Below are 17,264 nucleotides of genomic sequence, written 5' to 3' on the forward strand. Positions count from 1 at the left end.
GGCCTAAATTCAGCCAGTGAATTTTATGCTCATTTGGGAATTTGAACGCAAGTCTCTGTAATTCTGTCACAGCAAGTAGGAGTACCAAATGTGGATGATCTTGGAAGGGCTATGCAGGGTTAGTATTTGGGTGGAAGACTGCCAGAACAGCTGGATGTACTCGGAAGCAGAAAATGGTCCTGAAAGAAGACAGTGCCAAACATTTCTATATATTGCAGGAAAACTGCATGGATTTATCTATATCAGTGTTTCTCAACCTTGACAACTTGAAGCTGGCTGGACTTCAACTCAATTCCCCAGCCAGCATGGCTGATTGGGGAATTCTGGGAGCTGAAGTCCACTCAGCTTAAAGTTGCCAAGGTTGAGAAACACTGGTCTATATACTTAGCAGGAATTGAGTCAATTCCTTACCTCTGTAACATTAATCTAATAGACCTTTTTCCTATTGTGATTTTCAGGGAATTTTTGGGCCCACATAACTTCCAAATACAATAACAAATTCTTGTTAAATTTGCTCCATGTATTTTTTTCCTTTTATTAATCATTATTTTATACACACACACACACACACACACACACAAAGTAACAATACAAGGGAGACTTTAATAAGTAATCAGCTTAAGATTGAAACCGCTAGTATATAAGTTATTTTGTTGTGAGTTGCAGTGGTTCTTCTTCAATGTTATACTCAACTTTGGATGAACAAGTTAAAAAAATTATGCTTGCAATATTGCCATCCTAAATGATAACATTGGGAACATTTCTGTTCTCAGTGTTCTAAGCTATTTAAATAATATACAGTAATTTTAAACATATTATACAAACATCAATGTACGGAAAGTGTACTAAGTGTAGTAAGATTTATAACAACCTAATAAAAAGGGAAAAAAAACCGTTTTTATCAGTTCGACCTGAGGAATCTCACTAAGAGAAATTACATGCTATTTGTAAAAGTAGGGAAAATTAACAGTGTTCTTTTTTAAATCACATTTTGAAACTGAGCTTGTATTGTGATATTGATTAGAATGGGTTCTTTAGTAAGGCTGGGTTGTGAAATTGACTATAATATGGATAAAGTGCTGGCTGAGGAATTCTGGGAGTTGAAGTCCATTCATCTTAAAGTTGCCAAGTTCGAAAAACACTGGACTAGCCTTTCTCAATCTTTTGACCCTGGAGGAACCCTTGAAATATTTTTCAGGCCTCGGGGAAGCTCTGCACATTCAGGCTCAAATCTAGGCCAGAAGTTACAAAATTATTATATTTGTTTCATGGGTAGACGTGTATATGTGCATTAAAACTGTTCTTAAACTAAAAATAAAAAATGAAACTTACCTCTTGAATGTGAAGTTGCCTGAATTTGAAATAATTTTTTAAATAAATCCTGATCTCCCAGGGAACGCCTGGTGGCCTCTCGCAGAACCCTGGCTGAGAAACCCTGCACTGGACTATCTTCCAGTCTCACATTCCTACCAATGGAGCATCTGCTGCTGTGCTTCACTTCACAGCAAAGAGCTTCTGTTTGTTCACACCATTGCCACCTGCCTGTGAGTGAAAGTCTGTGGCTCCCCTTAAGGGATGTTTTCCCCCAGCAGGATACTCCTTATTACTGCTCTTTTAGCATCAGTCCAGGAGGGAAGGATTAATTTCAATTGTGTTCACAGTTTGAAATGGGAAGGCCGCTAGACAAAACAGGGTATCTCAAAATACAGTTGTATTCTCCTGGGCATGTCTATTTAGAAATCAAGTTCAGGAGTAAATTTCAAGATTGAAATATGTAAATATTCAGCCTTAATTGTCCAATATTTGGGTTAAATCTAAAATCATTCAAGCAGCTTGGCTGATCCGAAGGAAGGGAAGAAGGAAAGGCATAAATACATATGTAAGTTATAAGCTTTTTAAGTTTATTCTGTACTTCCTACCCTTAGGTTGGATTTGTATTGTACAAAATCTTAGGGCTTATTCTTCATGAAGTGCCATAAATGTTTGTAGTCCTCTATTATAAAATCATTTGGGCTGCATTATTATTACTATTACTACTGCATTTTCAGGTGTTCAATAATACTTGAATGCTCCAATCTGATCTGTGATATGCTTTGATCTACAGTATGTTGAAACCATTGTTTAGAGACCAGCGTGGAACACTTTTTAAATATTTCCACGTATGCCTTACTGATGTGATTAAGGCGTACCAATTTTCTCTGGACTGTGATAAAATCAGACAGCAAAGAAATTTTTGAGTGACCTCATTCATGGTTTAGGTGGCTGTTTACCTTTGAATTCAAAAGAGATGGGCCAAGGCTGAAGTAAAATCCCCACATAATTGGCAAAACCAGGCTGCTGTATGGAACTAGCTTTACACATCTATTGACGAATGAATGAGACCATGAAATTACCAGGAGTTGAGCTCAATTTGAGAGATGCCGTAACTTTTACATTTTCTTAGTTTGGGGCAATGTTTGTCTCCAGCGCTCTCGGTAAAAACTATATTCAAGCTTGTTTGAATCTCAACCCCTCTCTGACCAAACATATTATTAAGCTTACCTTAGAAAGAGGGAAGAAAAATCTGGCTTTACACTGGTATGCTTGGCAAGGTTTTTTTTTTTTTTACATTGCCAAATAGTGTAAAACAGAAGCCACAAAATGATTCTCTCCATTAAGAGTGGGGAACCTATGCGCCTTCCAATATTGTTAGATTATATTTCTCATTATTCACCCCCGCATTTAGCCATGCTGGTTGAAGCTGACTGGGTCTGTGATAGTTACAGATTTCTTCTCTGCTAAATGAAGCGGGAGCAGAAGTGAATCTTCCCCGGGAAGGATTGTGTGTTGCATTAAGCGCTAGTCCTCAAAACAGATGTTTGGATTTTGACTTCGTGCAGAGACAGTTTCCAGTTATGGGATATAGCCATGGACTATTGGACAAAGTTGATGTGGAGCAAGAGGCCAACAATAAATTAATCTTCACGGACATAGGGCAAAGTAGTTACTCTATTAAGTAAGGGAGTCCCCATGACAGTTGATTGCAGGGGTGTCCGCAGGCTGTATTAAGGGCCTGGGCTAGTACAGTCGAAGCCTAGACAGGGCTTCAATTGCATCACTGTGGCTGCCCTCTTTTTCAACCACACCCTGGTCAATGAACCACACAGCATGCCTCCTCCCATTTATTTTATTTATTTGAATGTATAAGCCACCCAACTCCAATGGACTGCAATGGATTTTTCAACGTAGACTGGCCCAAAGTCATGCGTGGGAGCTTCTCTGGTTGACAGTGGACTAGGACCTGGATTTAGAACCTCCTCACGTCTAGTTCGGAATCTTGAATACTACACCCCGTAGGCTCTCCCTTTCCCTATCAAATTCCCCCTTTCTCATCATTCCATGTAACAGAAGAAGCCATTAATCAAATCTGTAGAGCAGGGTTTTTCAACCAGGGTTCCGCGGCACCCCCAGGTTCTGCGAGAGGTCACTAGGGATTCCCTGGGAGATCACGGTTTATTTAAAAAATTATTTCAAATTTGGGCAACTTCACATTCAAGAGGTAAGTTTCATCCTTTGTTTTCAATTGAAGAACACTGTTAATGCATCTAGACAGGCCTACCCATGAAACGAATATAATTATTTTGTAACTTCTGGCCTATCTTTGAGCCTGAATGGGCAAGGGTTCCTTCTCCAAGGCCTGAAAAATATTTCAAGAGTGCCCCCAGGGTCAAAAGGTTGAGAAAGGCTGCTCTAGACTTTTCTGTTCTCTCCCCATTAGATAGATACATCCCTGAATCACTCAATGGCTGGTTTGCAAAAGCCTCCCAAGGCAGAGTTTGCTTAATGGATGCTTGCTTGCATCAACCATGGTTGCTTTGTGCAACATATGCAGCTGAAACCAATCTGGTGACAGTTCAGGCTGTCAATGCCCTTCATGTTTCTTTTCTAAGGGCCAGAGAAAATTCTCTTATTGTTTTAAGGCTCGTTTGTATTTGCTGTAGTTGCAGCTTTGCGGAGCCTATTAACCAAGGCTGAGTCCCTCCCTTTGCCAGTAGATGCTGCTGTTGATCCATAAGTTGTTGGCACAGCTGTTTCTTCACTCCCAGTGTGCCTTTAAAAAAATCCAGCAAACACACACAGCTCTCCGGGTGCCCTTTCCTTATCTGCCTCTTTTCGCCATTCCCCATGGCAGTGAGTTTGGGGAGGGGAGGAAGAAATACTTATTGATGCTAGAGAGAAAAAGGCGGTATAATTGGATGCTAGGCTGAGTTAGCAGCTCACCCACACTTGTTCACACCCACCCGCCAGCTTGCTTTTTAAAGCTCTGGTTTTCAAAGCATGTGGCTGGCTGGATTGCTGCAGTGAAGAATTGAATTTTTTTCCATGTTTCCCATGCCTGGAAAAAAAAAAAGGACATGGAAAACCTTTTAAGCGTTTTTAAAAAACCCACTGTTCTCCCACTGCAAATACTTTCCTTTGATGGTGGCAGGTCTTTAAGACGCTTTAGAAAACAATGGATCTTTTCCTTCTTGGTTTGGCAAAAAAGCTGTTGGAGAATTTAAATAGCAGCCAGTTTTAAATTCACAAACTCCTCCTTTCTCAAGGTCAGCATGTCTTCCTGCTTTGCAATCTTCTTCCTCCTAGATGAACATTGATTTTCCACTATTCCTGCCACCAGAGTTGAAAGGGACTTGCTGTCTGCTATTCCATGATCTGGAGACTGCAAAAAGGAATATTCTTTTCTCTCCAGCCACAAAGGAAAGGAAAGGAAAAGAGGAAATCACTCACACCCACCCAAATGAGGAGCACGAGCCAGTTTGGTCTAGTGGTTAAGGTGCTGGGCTAAAAACCAGGAGGCCGTGCGTTCTAGTCCCGCCTTAGGCATGAAAGCCAGCTGGGTGACCTTGGGCCAATCTCTCTCTCAGCCCAGCCCACCTCACAGGGTTGTTGTTGTGGGGAAAATAGGAGGAGGAAGGAGTATTAGGTATGTTTGGTGCCTTGAGTTATTTATAAGAATTATAAAGGCGGGATAAAAATAAATAAATATTTAGGCCTACCCACTGGTATAAAATCGAATCTCATGATGGCTTTTAAACAGAATGTGCAAATTCCACCCTTCACTGTTGCAGCTTAGTATACTCTGCAAATCCACCCACTTGGGGCTTATACAATAAACCAGGTTTAAGCAAGGGCTTCATTTAGTGCCCAAAGCCAGGTGGTTATAAGCCAAGATAACTACAGAACAAGGCCCGATGCTTGCAGTTGGAAACAGTTCCCAAAGAGATTGGTTCTACTTACTAATTGTCGATTTCATCGATGGGAAAATGGATAGAAAGAAATGTTTGCATTTTGAGAAAGAGCATACGCCACATGGGAAAAGATTGGCCCTGGATCCTGTCTCTGGGAAGCCAGAGAGCACTGGATCATGGGGGAGACTGAATCCAAACCAAGGCTGGAGATCATCTGGGAGCCCGAAAGCTTGTGGATTCCTGCACTCCCCCAAGGCTATGGAACCCCGTGCTCACTTGCAGGCAGCTGGCATCAAGGTGCACATTATCAGGCCCTTAATGGCTTTGCCTAGGGAAGCCAGGAAAATCCTGGAAGCTAATGATTCAAATGCTGGGAATTAAGGCTCGTCAGATTACTGGCGGTGGGCTGTGCTGGCCTCCCCATGGAGGTGGGGAAGAGGAATAAACTCTGCCCAGGTGTGTAACTCGATCCCCTCAGCTGCTCAGGGTGCAAGAGGAGGCTTTGATTTTCAGCTTGTTGTTTAACCACATTCTTCCCTGAATAACTTAAGAGCTTTCCCCCTGTGGCTGCTTCCCCCACCCAGCGATTTATCGCAGGCCATGGAGACCTGCCCATCAATCCATCTGTCCCCAAATCCAGTGGCTGAGACCAAATTGCATCTCCCTGGGTTGCAGGATCTGAGATCTTTCCAAGTCAGAGGTAACAGAGGCTGCTATTATATATTGCATGCAATACCAGGCGTGTAATTTGGATAGGGCCAAGGGCCACATTTGGCTCTGAAGCGGCCCTGTGGTCCCAAAGTGGGTGGGGCTGGGGCCCAGGCTGTGTTTGGTTCAGTTTAAATGTCATTAAACTTAAATCCTGTTGACTGAATTGCTCCCCAGATATTGGACAGACCTCCCCTTCTGTCATGCTCAGAATTCAGCCCCCACATTTGGAGAGTTTGAGTGGGCTGCGCAAGTGTGGCCTTGAAGTTTCAGATTTTACCGATGAGTTATATCTGTCCATCTGATTAGAAAAAAATATATAAATGAGGACTGAAGACTTTGGTTACCTAGGTGGGAGCACTTCTGAGCCCCAAAGGCATTTAAATAGGCACAAAGTTGAGCCTTTTTGAGTTACCATTAAGTTTTCTCTCTCCCTGTCTTGACTGCTGTTCCAGTCCTGTACCATTCCCAAGGCTGTGCTTTAATTTCAAATGCCCAAACTGGAGGGCACAAACCCCAAAAGCCTCCCCACATCCGGTGGAGGCAAGAAACCCAGCAGAGCAAGGACACTGCCCTTGAAAAGCAGGCCAAGACAGGCCACTTTTCCCACATTAGGTTGACTCATGGTTTACTTCGTTAGCCTATTTGCCCGACACGGATCCGCTCCCCAAACCTCCCTGGCTGCGTTCTCAGGACCGGCCCGGCGAACGCCTTGTCAGATTCGATCGGATCCGATGGTCGTGAGAACGCAGCCGGGGGGGGGGGTTGCACGTGCCCGCGGTCGTACAGCAGAGCCGGGCTCCGCAGCTGAAGCCTCTGGGCTGGGCCACGCTCTCCGAGCAGAGTCAGTGGAGCAGCACCAGGCTGAGCCCGCGCAGCTCCGCCCTCCTTGCAGGGAGTCACTGGGATCACCGAGAACCCGCAAAGCCTCCAGCGGATGTGACAGCGGCCCTGCCCGCCGGCTGACTGGCTGGCCGGCCCCCGCCCATCTCGACTGGCGCTCCCAGGGGGCGGCGCTTACCCCCGTGACTCTCCTCCCGGCCAATCCTCCGCCGCGCACGCCGCTTCGGCAGGGAGAGCGGCGGCCGGCGCCGCCAATCCGCGCCCACTTTCTCTCCCTCCCTCCCCCCCTTTCGCCGTCGCCAGAACTTCCTTTGTCAATCAAACGCGGCGGAGGGAGGGCTCCGGCGCCTTCAACCCGCCTCTTCTCGCGTCCCCCTCTCCATCCCGCTGTAAGGGAAGGCGGCGCCCGCCAATGAGAAGCGGCCGAGAGACGGGACCTACGCCCCGCGCCGCCAATCAGCGGCCCTCCTCGCGGTTCAGGGCCGACGTTTTTTTTTCCCCCTTTTCTCTCTTTCCACTCCTTCCTCCTACCCTCCCTCCGTTCCTCCTCCTTACCTTTCCCCCCCTCCTTTCCCAATTGGTTTGTCCCGCTCGGGCCCGGCGGCGCCGCTTGAACGGAGCCTGCCGCGCGCGCTCTCCAACGAGGACGGGCTCATTCAGGGCGGCGAAGGGGGGCGGCGACGAGGCACGATTTAAAGAGACAGGAGAGCCGTGCTCGACTCGGGGGAGGGAAGCGGCGAAGAGGCGGCGGCACCAGCACCAGCACACACCCCTCCTCGCCCGCCGCCGCCGCGACACCCGCGGCTGCCAGGGCTTCCCCCTCTCCCTCGCCGCCGCCTCCCCCGAGGCCTCCATGAGGTAGTGGCGCGCGACCCGGCGGCGGCGGCGGCGATTCTCCTCAGGAGATTCTCCTCGGGCGCTTCGCCGCCTTCCCCTCAGCTTTGTGCGCCGCCGCTGCCGTCGTCGTCGGCGCTTTGTTCGAAGCGGCGGCGGCGGCGGCGGCAGCAGCCGCGGCCGGGGGCGGGGTTGAGGCGAAGCGGCGGCGAGGAGAGGGAGGAAGCGAGCGGCCGCTCCCCGGCACTGCAGTCGGCCGCGCCGCCCTGAGGGAGCGCGCCAGGCAGGCAGGGAGAGACGGGGGGGCGGCCCGCAGCGGCCCCTCCGGCGCGAGAAGACCCGCCGCCGCCTCTCCCCCCATCGGCGGGGGGCTCCCCGCGGCCCCTCCCCAGCCCCGCGGGGCCCCCCCGCCGCGCCGTAGCAGCCGAAGCCAGGCCGGCGGGGCGGGCGGATTGATGTGGGGGGGTCGGAGATGAGTCCGCCGGCCGCCGGGTGCTGCCATGTGACCGGCTTCAAGGTGGAGAACTGGAAGCAGAACCTGCGGGTGATCTACCAGTGCTTCGTGTGGAGCGGCTCGGCCGAGACCAGGAAGCGCAAGGTGAGCCGCGCCCGCCCCCCCGTCCCGCGGGCGGCTCCCCCCTCCTCCCCCGCGCCCCCTCCCCGAAGGAGGCCGGTCCCGCGGGGCTCGGCAGGGGCGGCGCGCCCGCAGCAGCCCGGGCGCGTTTCTAGTCCTCATAGTTTGGGGGAGGGAGCGAGGGGCGCAGCCTCCTCTTCCTCCGGCGGCGGCGGCGGCGGCGGCTGCCCGAGGGCGGGGGGGGCTTTCCCGGAATCGGGCGACTGCAGAGCCCGCCTGGAGGGGGAGGGAACGTGGGAGGGCAGAGCGGGAGCAGCCGGGGCCGGAGAGCGCGCCCGGCCTGCTCGGGCCGCCCCCGGAGTCCGGCGGGTCTGCTCGGCGAGGGAGAGAGCGGGCCCTCCTCCCCCCGCAAAGGGGAAGGGGCTTTCGTCGATATTCCCCCCCCCCAATCGTCCCGTGGGTGGCTTTGCCGAGCTCGTCGCGACGGGGGAGGTGGGCGGGGAGCGCGCAGGCGGAGGAGGGGAAGAGGGAGGGGGCTGCCTCGGGCCCCTGATGGGGAGCGCGGAGGAAGGGGGAGCGGCCGCGGCTGGACCTGAGGTTTCCCGGCAGCCGGAGGAAGCCGGCCGTGGTGGCCCGCAGTACAATAGCTGGAAGTAGTTCTCTTCTCCGCCTCGCTTCAGGCGGGCAGGGGTTTTTCTGAAAGATGCCGGGCAGCCACGTAAAAGTGGGTGGGTGAGTGGGTGGGTGGGGGGAATGTAACCCGTGGGTTTTGCAGGAAGTGAGAAGGGAAATGCTTAATGGGGGTCTGTTTCAGCGCATAGATTACCGTCCAGGATGCGCCGGGAGGGACGCTGGACCAGGCTCCTAAACAGGGATTTCTTGTCCACTGGGCTTTCGTCCAGTGGTGGGTTGCAGAGGCCGTCTCGCCTTTAACATAACGCACCGCATGCCATGAAAACATGTGCATGTGTACTGCAGGGGAGCAGACTCAAGCAATCCAGAATACAAAAGGCAGCTGCTGGATAAAATGATTTATAATTCTGGTTTTTGACGTTAAGGCTTTTTCTTTTTTGAAGGAGCCAGTGCCAAAGTTTAAGGGGCAGGGCTGCATTAATGTCAGGTTCTGAGGTGCAAAGTTAAAAAAAGTATGACAGAATAGAATTTTAGAGGGATTGTCAGTTGCATGTAGATGTCATTTGAAACATAGATCGTAGGTGGTCGTGGTTGCCCATGTGACAATTATTTTTGGGGCAGTCATATTTCTCAGATGTAAAACTGAAATAAATTGCCTAATTTCTAAAATCAAGTCTTGGTAAATTTTGGGGCCTTGATAGTTGCTCGGTACTTAGGTTGTAGAAGTTTCCGTTAGTAATTGGCAGACAAATCTGCACATGCAGAAGAATGATCATAGACTGGGGTACCATTTTTAAAAACTCTAATTCCCTCCATTCTCCCTCAGAAATGCCCACCTTTTTCTTGCAAATAGCAAATGCATATTGTAAGGGAAAGGTCTTTGTCCAGATTTCTTTATGTTGTGCTTTTTTAATAGGGGTTTCCTACATGCAAATCCCTGCTTCCAATCTGAAGTGTCAAAGCCTTTCTATAAAGTATCTTTATATGTAAACTGTTAAACTAGCTAGTTTTTCCTTTTAACATTTTAAATAATTGGTGTACTTTGACATTCATAATTCTAGCATTGGGGGTGAAAAAGTGAAATAAACTAAATGTATAAGCATTTTCTTCTGTGATGTCTTGCTATCTAATACTGCTTTGTTGAAGATGTTCTTGGATATTGTGATAGGAATTTTGGAAACCATGCTTTGTCAGAAAGATCTCCGTTGCTTTTATCTAATTTGCTACACAAATATAAAGAGAAAAACAGCTTAAGTGAGCTCTGAGGTAGCGCTATACTCAGACACTGAGAATTCTGTGGGAGAGGAGATCATGTAGAAATTCGATATAACAGCTGTAGTATGGAGTACTGATTTTATAAAATGCTGTTCAAAAACTCGAAAACCAGTGGTGGCAAAAGAAGGCAAATTACTATGGATTATCCAGGGAATAAATGAAAAATTGTGTCATTTAACGTTCAGGATTAACCTCCCATTTTTATTTCTGGGTCTTGCATCTTAAACATCTTGATATCCAACTAAACTGTAGGGGGCGGAAGGAGTCAATTTTTGTTTCTCACTTGGTTGTCTACACTGCTTATTGCTTTACATTTTTCAAAAGGCTGTTACTGTATTGTGTTGCTTTTTTATTTCCATTGTTCTGCCCTCTTCCTCATACAGTATGCCTGTCTCATCTTAGTTGTTAATCCATTGCTTCTTTATATTACAGAAAATGAAGGCTGCCTTTCACTTCAATTTTTTTGTTCATGCCCGTGTTAGTGCAAGTCACTACATGACAAGAACTGCAGTGTGCTTAGAATGTATAATAGCAATCTCTTTTTGACGAGTCAGAGAGTCTATTTTGAGAAATCAGATATACCTCAGACCAGAACATTCAGAGTAGTTGTTTCTTATTTTGTTCTGTCTTGGTAATATTTAGTAAGCATTGGCAGCATATGCATTGTGGTGAAGATTTCATGATTTCACAGATTTAAGAAATGTAAGGGCAGACATCTGGAACAAATTTTACTGTATGGTTATCTCTATGGTTTGTATCTAAGAACTTCGGAAAATCTGTGCTTGATCCAAGGAGAAGATAGTAATGCTAGGCCTGTTTTTCGAAAGAATCCTTTCTCAGACCTCTCATTAGAATAGCTAGTACTGCATCTTCCTAGTGTCATATTTTAGATTGACGGTATTCCATCTGAGGATAATAATTACTTTGATAGTTTTTGGAAGTCTGCTTGCAATATGAAATGGGAATAGCAGTGTTGTTGCAGAGATGATGGTAGGGATTCATGAAGATTACATTCTACCATGACTGAAGCCATAGTAAAAAAACAACAACACACACACAGCCCAAATAAGCAGCTAAAATGCACAAATGTTATGTGGCTGCCACCTGTGAGACAGAAATAATTATGCTACTATTATTGTAAGTTCCTTGTATTGCTGTTTTCTTTAAAGAACTATATATACACTGACTTCTTTAGAAGTAGAAATAGCCAGTACTGTGTGGCATATTCTAAACAAAAGCAAGCAGTTTTAACATGCTGTTGTATTCCACCCCCCCCCCCACTTTATGTAAAACGCTCATTTTATTTCAGCTCCAGCTTCATTGCCCTATAGGGATGTCCAGATTAGTATCTGGGGCTGACACCCTAAGTTTGGAACCCAAAGAGATACAGAATTTATATGATCACTTTGTAACTTCAACCTAGATTGAATTCTACTTGTCCTCCTAAATCCTTTTTGCCTGACTAAAATCTCTCTCTCTCTATAATGTTTAATGAATATTTGGTAAAGCTTCTTGTGTAGGTAAAAAGAAAGTCAGGATGCTGCTGTACTTTTCTTTTTTACATAATAATTATTCCAGAATTCACCACTTAATATAATATCCATACTTCACCAGTGGTTGGTTGCTCCTCGCATGGTGACCCATGCAGAATTTATTAACTGCTGCTTCTAACTTACTGTTCTCTATGATGCATATGAGAAAAATTGTTTTGTTATTAAATCCTATCGATGTGTTGGAAGTGGCTGGTAATTTTAACTTGAACTTGAATACCATAGGATTCAGCATTGGGTATAAAAATACCATAGGATTACTGGATCAGGTATGAAAATGTACTTAAAATTAAAAAGTTAAGGAGACATTCTTTGTTCATGGATAAACCATAGCTGAATTACAAATTGAGGATTATGTTGTGTCTGTTCTGCACTGACAGCCTAGGATTTAAAATGACCATGTTTATTTACTCTTTTGTTTATATAATTTTGCCTCAGAATTGTTTAGATAAGGTAACTGCCATAGTTCAGGCAAGTGGGTGGCTTCATTTATATGCATTTTAGATGTTAAAATTTTAGGTGTTTTTTGCACTATGGAAACTGTTACAGCAATAGCTGATCATAAACATTGTTGTCTTGCTCTCTTTACCTGTTCTTGCCCAAGATAATTCCTTTCTTTGCATCAGTTCAGCTCTATTCTTTATATATGCACATACATATATTTGTTTTTTCTCACACAAATTTCTAGTCTCCTACTTAGTTTCCAGCTATTTCTTTTCTCTTCATTTGATAAGTGTTTTTCACTGTTATTGTATAATCAAATTAATTTGGTTAAAGGAGATAAGGGAGCATTGTGACTCTGTCATTTTTAATTGAAATGGAAGAGCTGAACTACTTATTGAAATGGAAGAGCTGAACTCAGTTGGTCTTCTTGGTTCTCTGTGACAGTTCTGCAAATCCATGTATTCCTTGTGTAACTCAACTATGTGCTTTGTTATAGGTAATAGGTTTGGGGCATAACACTGCATCTGGTTGTGCTGTTCAGTTATAACATTCTTGTAAGAGAAAGTAAATAAATAAGGGAAAGTTGCATCTTTAGTGAAATGAGAACAGCCATCAAGTTATGAATTTACAGTACTGGAAGGGAAGTGAGGCATGAGAAGTTGATAAGTATTCTGGACACTCAAAATGTTCTGCTGCTTGTGTGATCAGAAAAGTAATGTAAATGGAATTAACCAGAAACTGTACAGGAAGGAGCAAGACAAAAGAAATTAACCTGTTTGCCTATAGCTTCCAGGATTTGTGTTTATTTATTTGTCCTATTTTTATTACTGCCCATTTCCCCTCTCGGGGGACCCTGGGTGGTTCACAGTGTTTCTTTCTGGAATGGAGAGATTTAGCTCCTTTGGTGACTGTATCTTCTATAAAAGGAAGTACTTATTTGTGGGGAAGTTTGTCTTTATGTTCTATGTGTTCTGAATGCTTCTGTCAGATAGAGTTGATGGAGTGAGGATAAGGGCAACCTCCCATTTAATTTGACAAACGATTATTTGATGAGATATCTGACCATTGTGGAGAAGGATTAAATTTTCCCCACCTAGTGTGTGAAGGATATGATCGCCATTAGGCAGTGTACCTTCACTGTCTTGGACATCAAATATGCCCATTGTGTATGCCATAATTATCCACATTAGTTTTAGAGGGAGATCTATTGCCGTGAACATTTCATGAATATTGATGTCTTCCATGGTGTCTTCTTTTAAAGTAGAGCATTCATGCATCTAGCTTATTGTAAACATTTGGTAGAGCAGACTGTTTTAATGTACAAGATTCCTATTTGAGTCTTGATCATCTGTTCCATTTCTTGTTTACTTGTAATGTGCTTTTAAATATCTGTATATAAATGATGATTTTCTTCAGTTGCTTACATGTTCATATATGCAGTTAAGGGTATGACTTTGTGGGACTTTTGCATGCCAGGGAGACTAACTTCTTCATAACTTTTTTATTAATATAATTTTTTTCAGGGTCATTATTCCTGTTAAATGGAAATGATTTTTTAGCAATGTTATGGAAGTTGCTATGGACAGTTGTCGTAATCCCTGAATCTCATCTTTCATTAAAAATTTCTGGTCCATGCAGAATTCAAGATTAAAGGCTAAGTGTGTTGCCACTATTCCCACTGAGTAATTGAGCAAAACCCAGATCTTTTCTGCTTTTCTGCTTTTTCATCCAATGAATGAACCTATAACATTTGTTGACCAAACAGTTACTTAGAGAAATAACTTCCTGGTTAGCTATTCAATTGATTTTAATTGTTTCTCTGATTGGACAGTATTATACCATGTCATACAACAGCAGCTAAGAAATAAAGCTGGACGTTCCTTAATTTAAAACATTTATCTCCCAATTCTGTAAACACTGAAAATTATTCTGGCAGCACGGATAAAGTTCATTCTTACTGAAAAACGACAGTACAGTTTGTCATTATCTTTAATTGGGAAACTCATGTAAACTGTACTGTAACTTTTAGAGTAGGCATGTCCCAGTTAATCTCCTCAAACTCCTTCCCAAAATTGAACCCCACTCATAAATACGATGTGGCTCAACACATGGGGCAGTACTCAACCTCCCCAGAATATTAAGAATAATGCTTTGCCACCAACAGGAGGTCCACTCCTGCTTTAAAACTTCTCCTGAACGCAGCAGACCACTTTGAATCCAAAATAACACAAACAAGACAAAAAGTTGAAGGTGTGTGGCCTAGATATGCTGGCAGAATGGTCCTATTTGACACCCACCCTCCACTTCCTATGGCTCCTTCAGATTTTTTGTTTGTTTGTTAAAATATAATATACAACATTTTCCTGTAGTCGGCTTAAAATGAAAGAAATAATTTTCAAAGAGGTATTTGTATGTCTCATTTTCACACTTTATTGCTGTCTGTCTTCTGCAGGGTTTATGCATTAGGATGTGGCAGGGCTGAAATTTATGTGCCCCAGAACTACTGTTATATGTCACTGACTTCATTCTGAAAATATAGAAATTGGCCATCGCTAGATGCATGACAGTCTGAGTGGATGTGCCTAAAATAGTACTATTTCAGATTTTATTTCCTTTGTGCTGCTAATGAACTCAAAGTATTGCAGTTGGTTTAGTAATTGCCTATCCCCATTAGAAACTTCAAAGGTTTCTGTCTGAGGACATAGATATAGAAGTCACCGCTCTAGAGAATTTGAAGATGCTGAATATAAATCCTTAAGCATAAGCTTCGGGATTATTAATTCATATTTCATTACAATTTGTTACATCATTTGCAGTGATATCAATGTATTCTAGAGCCAACAGACTTGTGGCGATTGTTTATATCCTGTGCACAGAAGCCCTGTGTGGTACACCTAAGTCCAGTTTTGTTTGGGGGTAGGGGTGTGGAGGGTGTCCATTGTAGTAAATGTTCATCTGGTAATGGCTGCTTTTAATTCTTTCACCTTAATTATAATATTTAGTACTGTTTAAAAGAAGACGAAATTTGGACTAATACCACTAGGATGCTTGGTATAACATTTAATCTCCGTTATGTCAGTTGAAATGTTTGGATCTTACTTCCTGTAACATCCTAATATATCTCCTTATTACCAGAGATCAACATGATAGATCAGCGTTGCTCTTCCATACCATATGTTATGATTATGTGGTGCTATATTGTTGAAAAGCACTTCCTTACTGCACTAACCAATACTTTGAAGGGTCACGTGTTACCCAAGTTTGTAATAAAACAATGAGTAAGGCTCTGGAAGCTTACCTCCTAGAGTTATAAGGTTTTGGATTTATTGCTGTTTCCTTTTTGTGTTTTTAAAGGTCTGCATCCTACAGTCTTCAGGTTGTCAGAATATGATAGTTCAGCTAATAGAGGGCAGCATTATGCTACAGAAAGCCTTCAATAAGCCTTAATCCAATGTAAATGGTGTAATGTTTCCTTTTCCTTTTAAAAGACATTTCTAGGATTTTCTTTTTGCTCTTTTGTGCTGCCTCAATAAATCATATGAGAACTGTATTCCAGCTATCTTTTTTACTAGTAGCACTGCACTGGCTTTGATGTGGGCTAATTAAGTTTACATTTCCTGCAGACAGTTTACAGTGCTTAAACAAATCAGAATTGAAGAGTTTGCTTGCTTGAAAAAGGTGCAGTGAATTTCTAAAGGTTTGATCTACATTTCATTTAAGTGAAAAGATGCAACTTGGAGTAATAGGCAGGCTTCCCCAAAGCATAGCTTTCTGTTTTACATCACCCCAAATCCTAGGAAAATACTATTTTCCTGCAGTGCGATCTTATCTTGTAAATAACATCTTAGCAGCATTAAGTGCAGTAGAATAACCCACTTAGTTTCAGGTAAGTAAGGCTACTTACTTTGGCTGCTGCATTACTGTTCAAGTCACGTGTGCCTGAAGATTCTATCGGTACATTACTTAATAGAATACTGTAAAACATTGCCATGACTTGCTGACACAGAGGAACGATGAGGTAAAGTAATCAATTTTTATAATCTGTCTTAAAACATACCACTAGCTATTGGCAGTCATCGTGTTCCCATATGAAATTGGCTGCTGCAGTGATGCACTGCAGGACAAAGTCAGCAAACAGTTTGTGCATGTTAGCCAATGTTCTGAAAGGAGAAGGACCTGCAGAAAGGATGCAGCTGTTTCAGCCTATTTAATTGTCTGTCTGCTCTGCAGCCATGTTGGGACATCATGGACATCCTAACGCATGTCTTAGTTGACGAGTTTCCCTGCTGGCTCCTCCTGCAATTGGGTGTGACTAATGGGTCACTTTTTCACCATTGAGAATAAATTGTGTATACTTCTCTTACATGATTGCTTGATTCTCTGAGGTAGCTCTGTCCTGTATGTGATAATGAAAGTGAATATATAAAACAGTTTTGTCCTTGCTTTTCTTTAGTGTGCCCCATTTTGTGTCCAGATTATAGTTGTTAGAAATTTTATAGGTGCTAGGAACATCATGAACTCTGATTTCTTCGTCCAAGTGTTGCTTTTATATGATTCTGTGTTTCTACTATAGCTTATTGCTGTGGAACAGAAACTCAGTATGAATCACTTTGAATATGAAAACACTTTTAAGATAGCCTCGAATCTTGGCAAGTAAAACAGATTTTCAGATAAGTACACAGACTCATCTATTTCTCACTTCCCCTTTTCACTGAACAAAGATGCTGATAGAGCTCTATTCTTGTTAAGAGAACTGCTGAATTCATAATTTAAGGCTTCACCGTAAAATGATCTAGCACACTTTTCCTCAACTGGGTAGCCTTCTGATAAGTTGAGAATATAACTCCCAGAATTTCTGTGCAGATGATCAGTGTCTAGAAATTCTGAGACTTGTCGTTCTAACTTCTCTTGAGGGCACCAGGTTGTAATAGTATTTTAATTAATTATATTTGAACAATTCTGCATTAAGGAAAGCTGAATTTTACTATTAGTGTACTTTAGCAAGTTTATACATGAGCATGTTTCTGTAATTCTGCTTTTGGTACTCATAAGGAGAGGGCAAGGAAATTTCAGGGCAGCTACATCCTGTTCAGCCCATTTGGTTTCTGAGAGATGCCATGATGCTCATAGTTCTTGCAAGTTGTAAAACTAAGAAATGTATCTTCCCAACCATGC

At 43.8% G+C, this 17,264-nt stretch overlaps 1 protein-coding gene across 1 annotated transcript in view; it reads left to right on the forward strand.

The window, feature by feature from the left end:
• Window positions 1–7,998: 7,998 nt before the first annotated feature.
• Window positions 7,999–17,264, forward strand: part of USP22 (ubiquitin specific peptidase 22) — a 63,607-nt gene continuing 54,341 nt past the window's right edge. Inside the window, exon 1 of the mRNA XM_063314797.1 lies at window positions 7,999–8,211. Coding sequence (XP_063170867.1) covers window positions 8,086–8,211 — 126 coding nt within the window. The 5' untranslated portion in view covers window positions 7,999–8,085. The remainder of the gene's footprint in view (window positions 8,212–17,264) is intronic.

This window comes from Candoia aspera, chromosome 14, assembly GCF_035149785.1.
Source record: "Candoia aspera isolate rCanAsp1 chromosome 14, rCanAsp1.hap2, whole genome shotgun sequence".
Classification (NCBI taxonomy): domain Eukaryota; kingdom Metazoa; phylum Chordata; class Lepidosauria; order Squamata; family Boidae; genus Candoia; species Candoia aspera.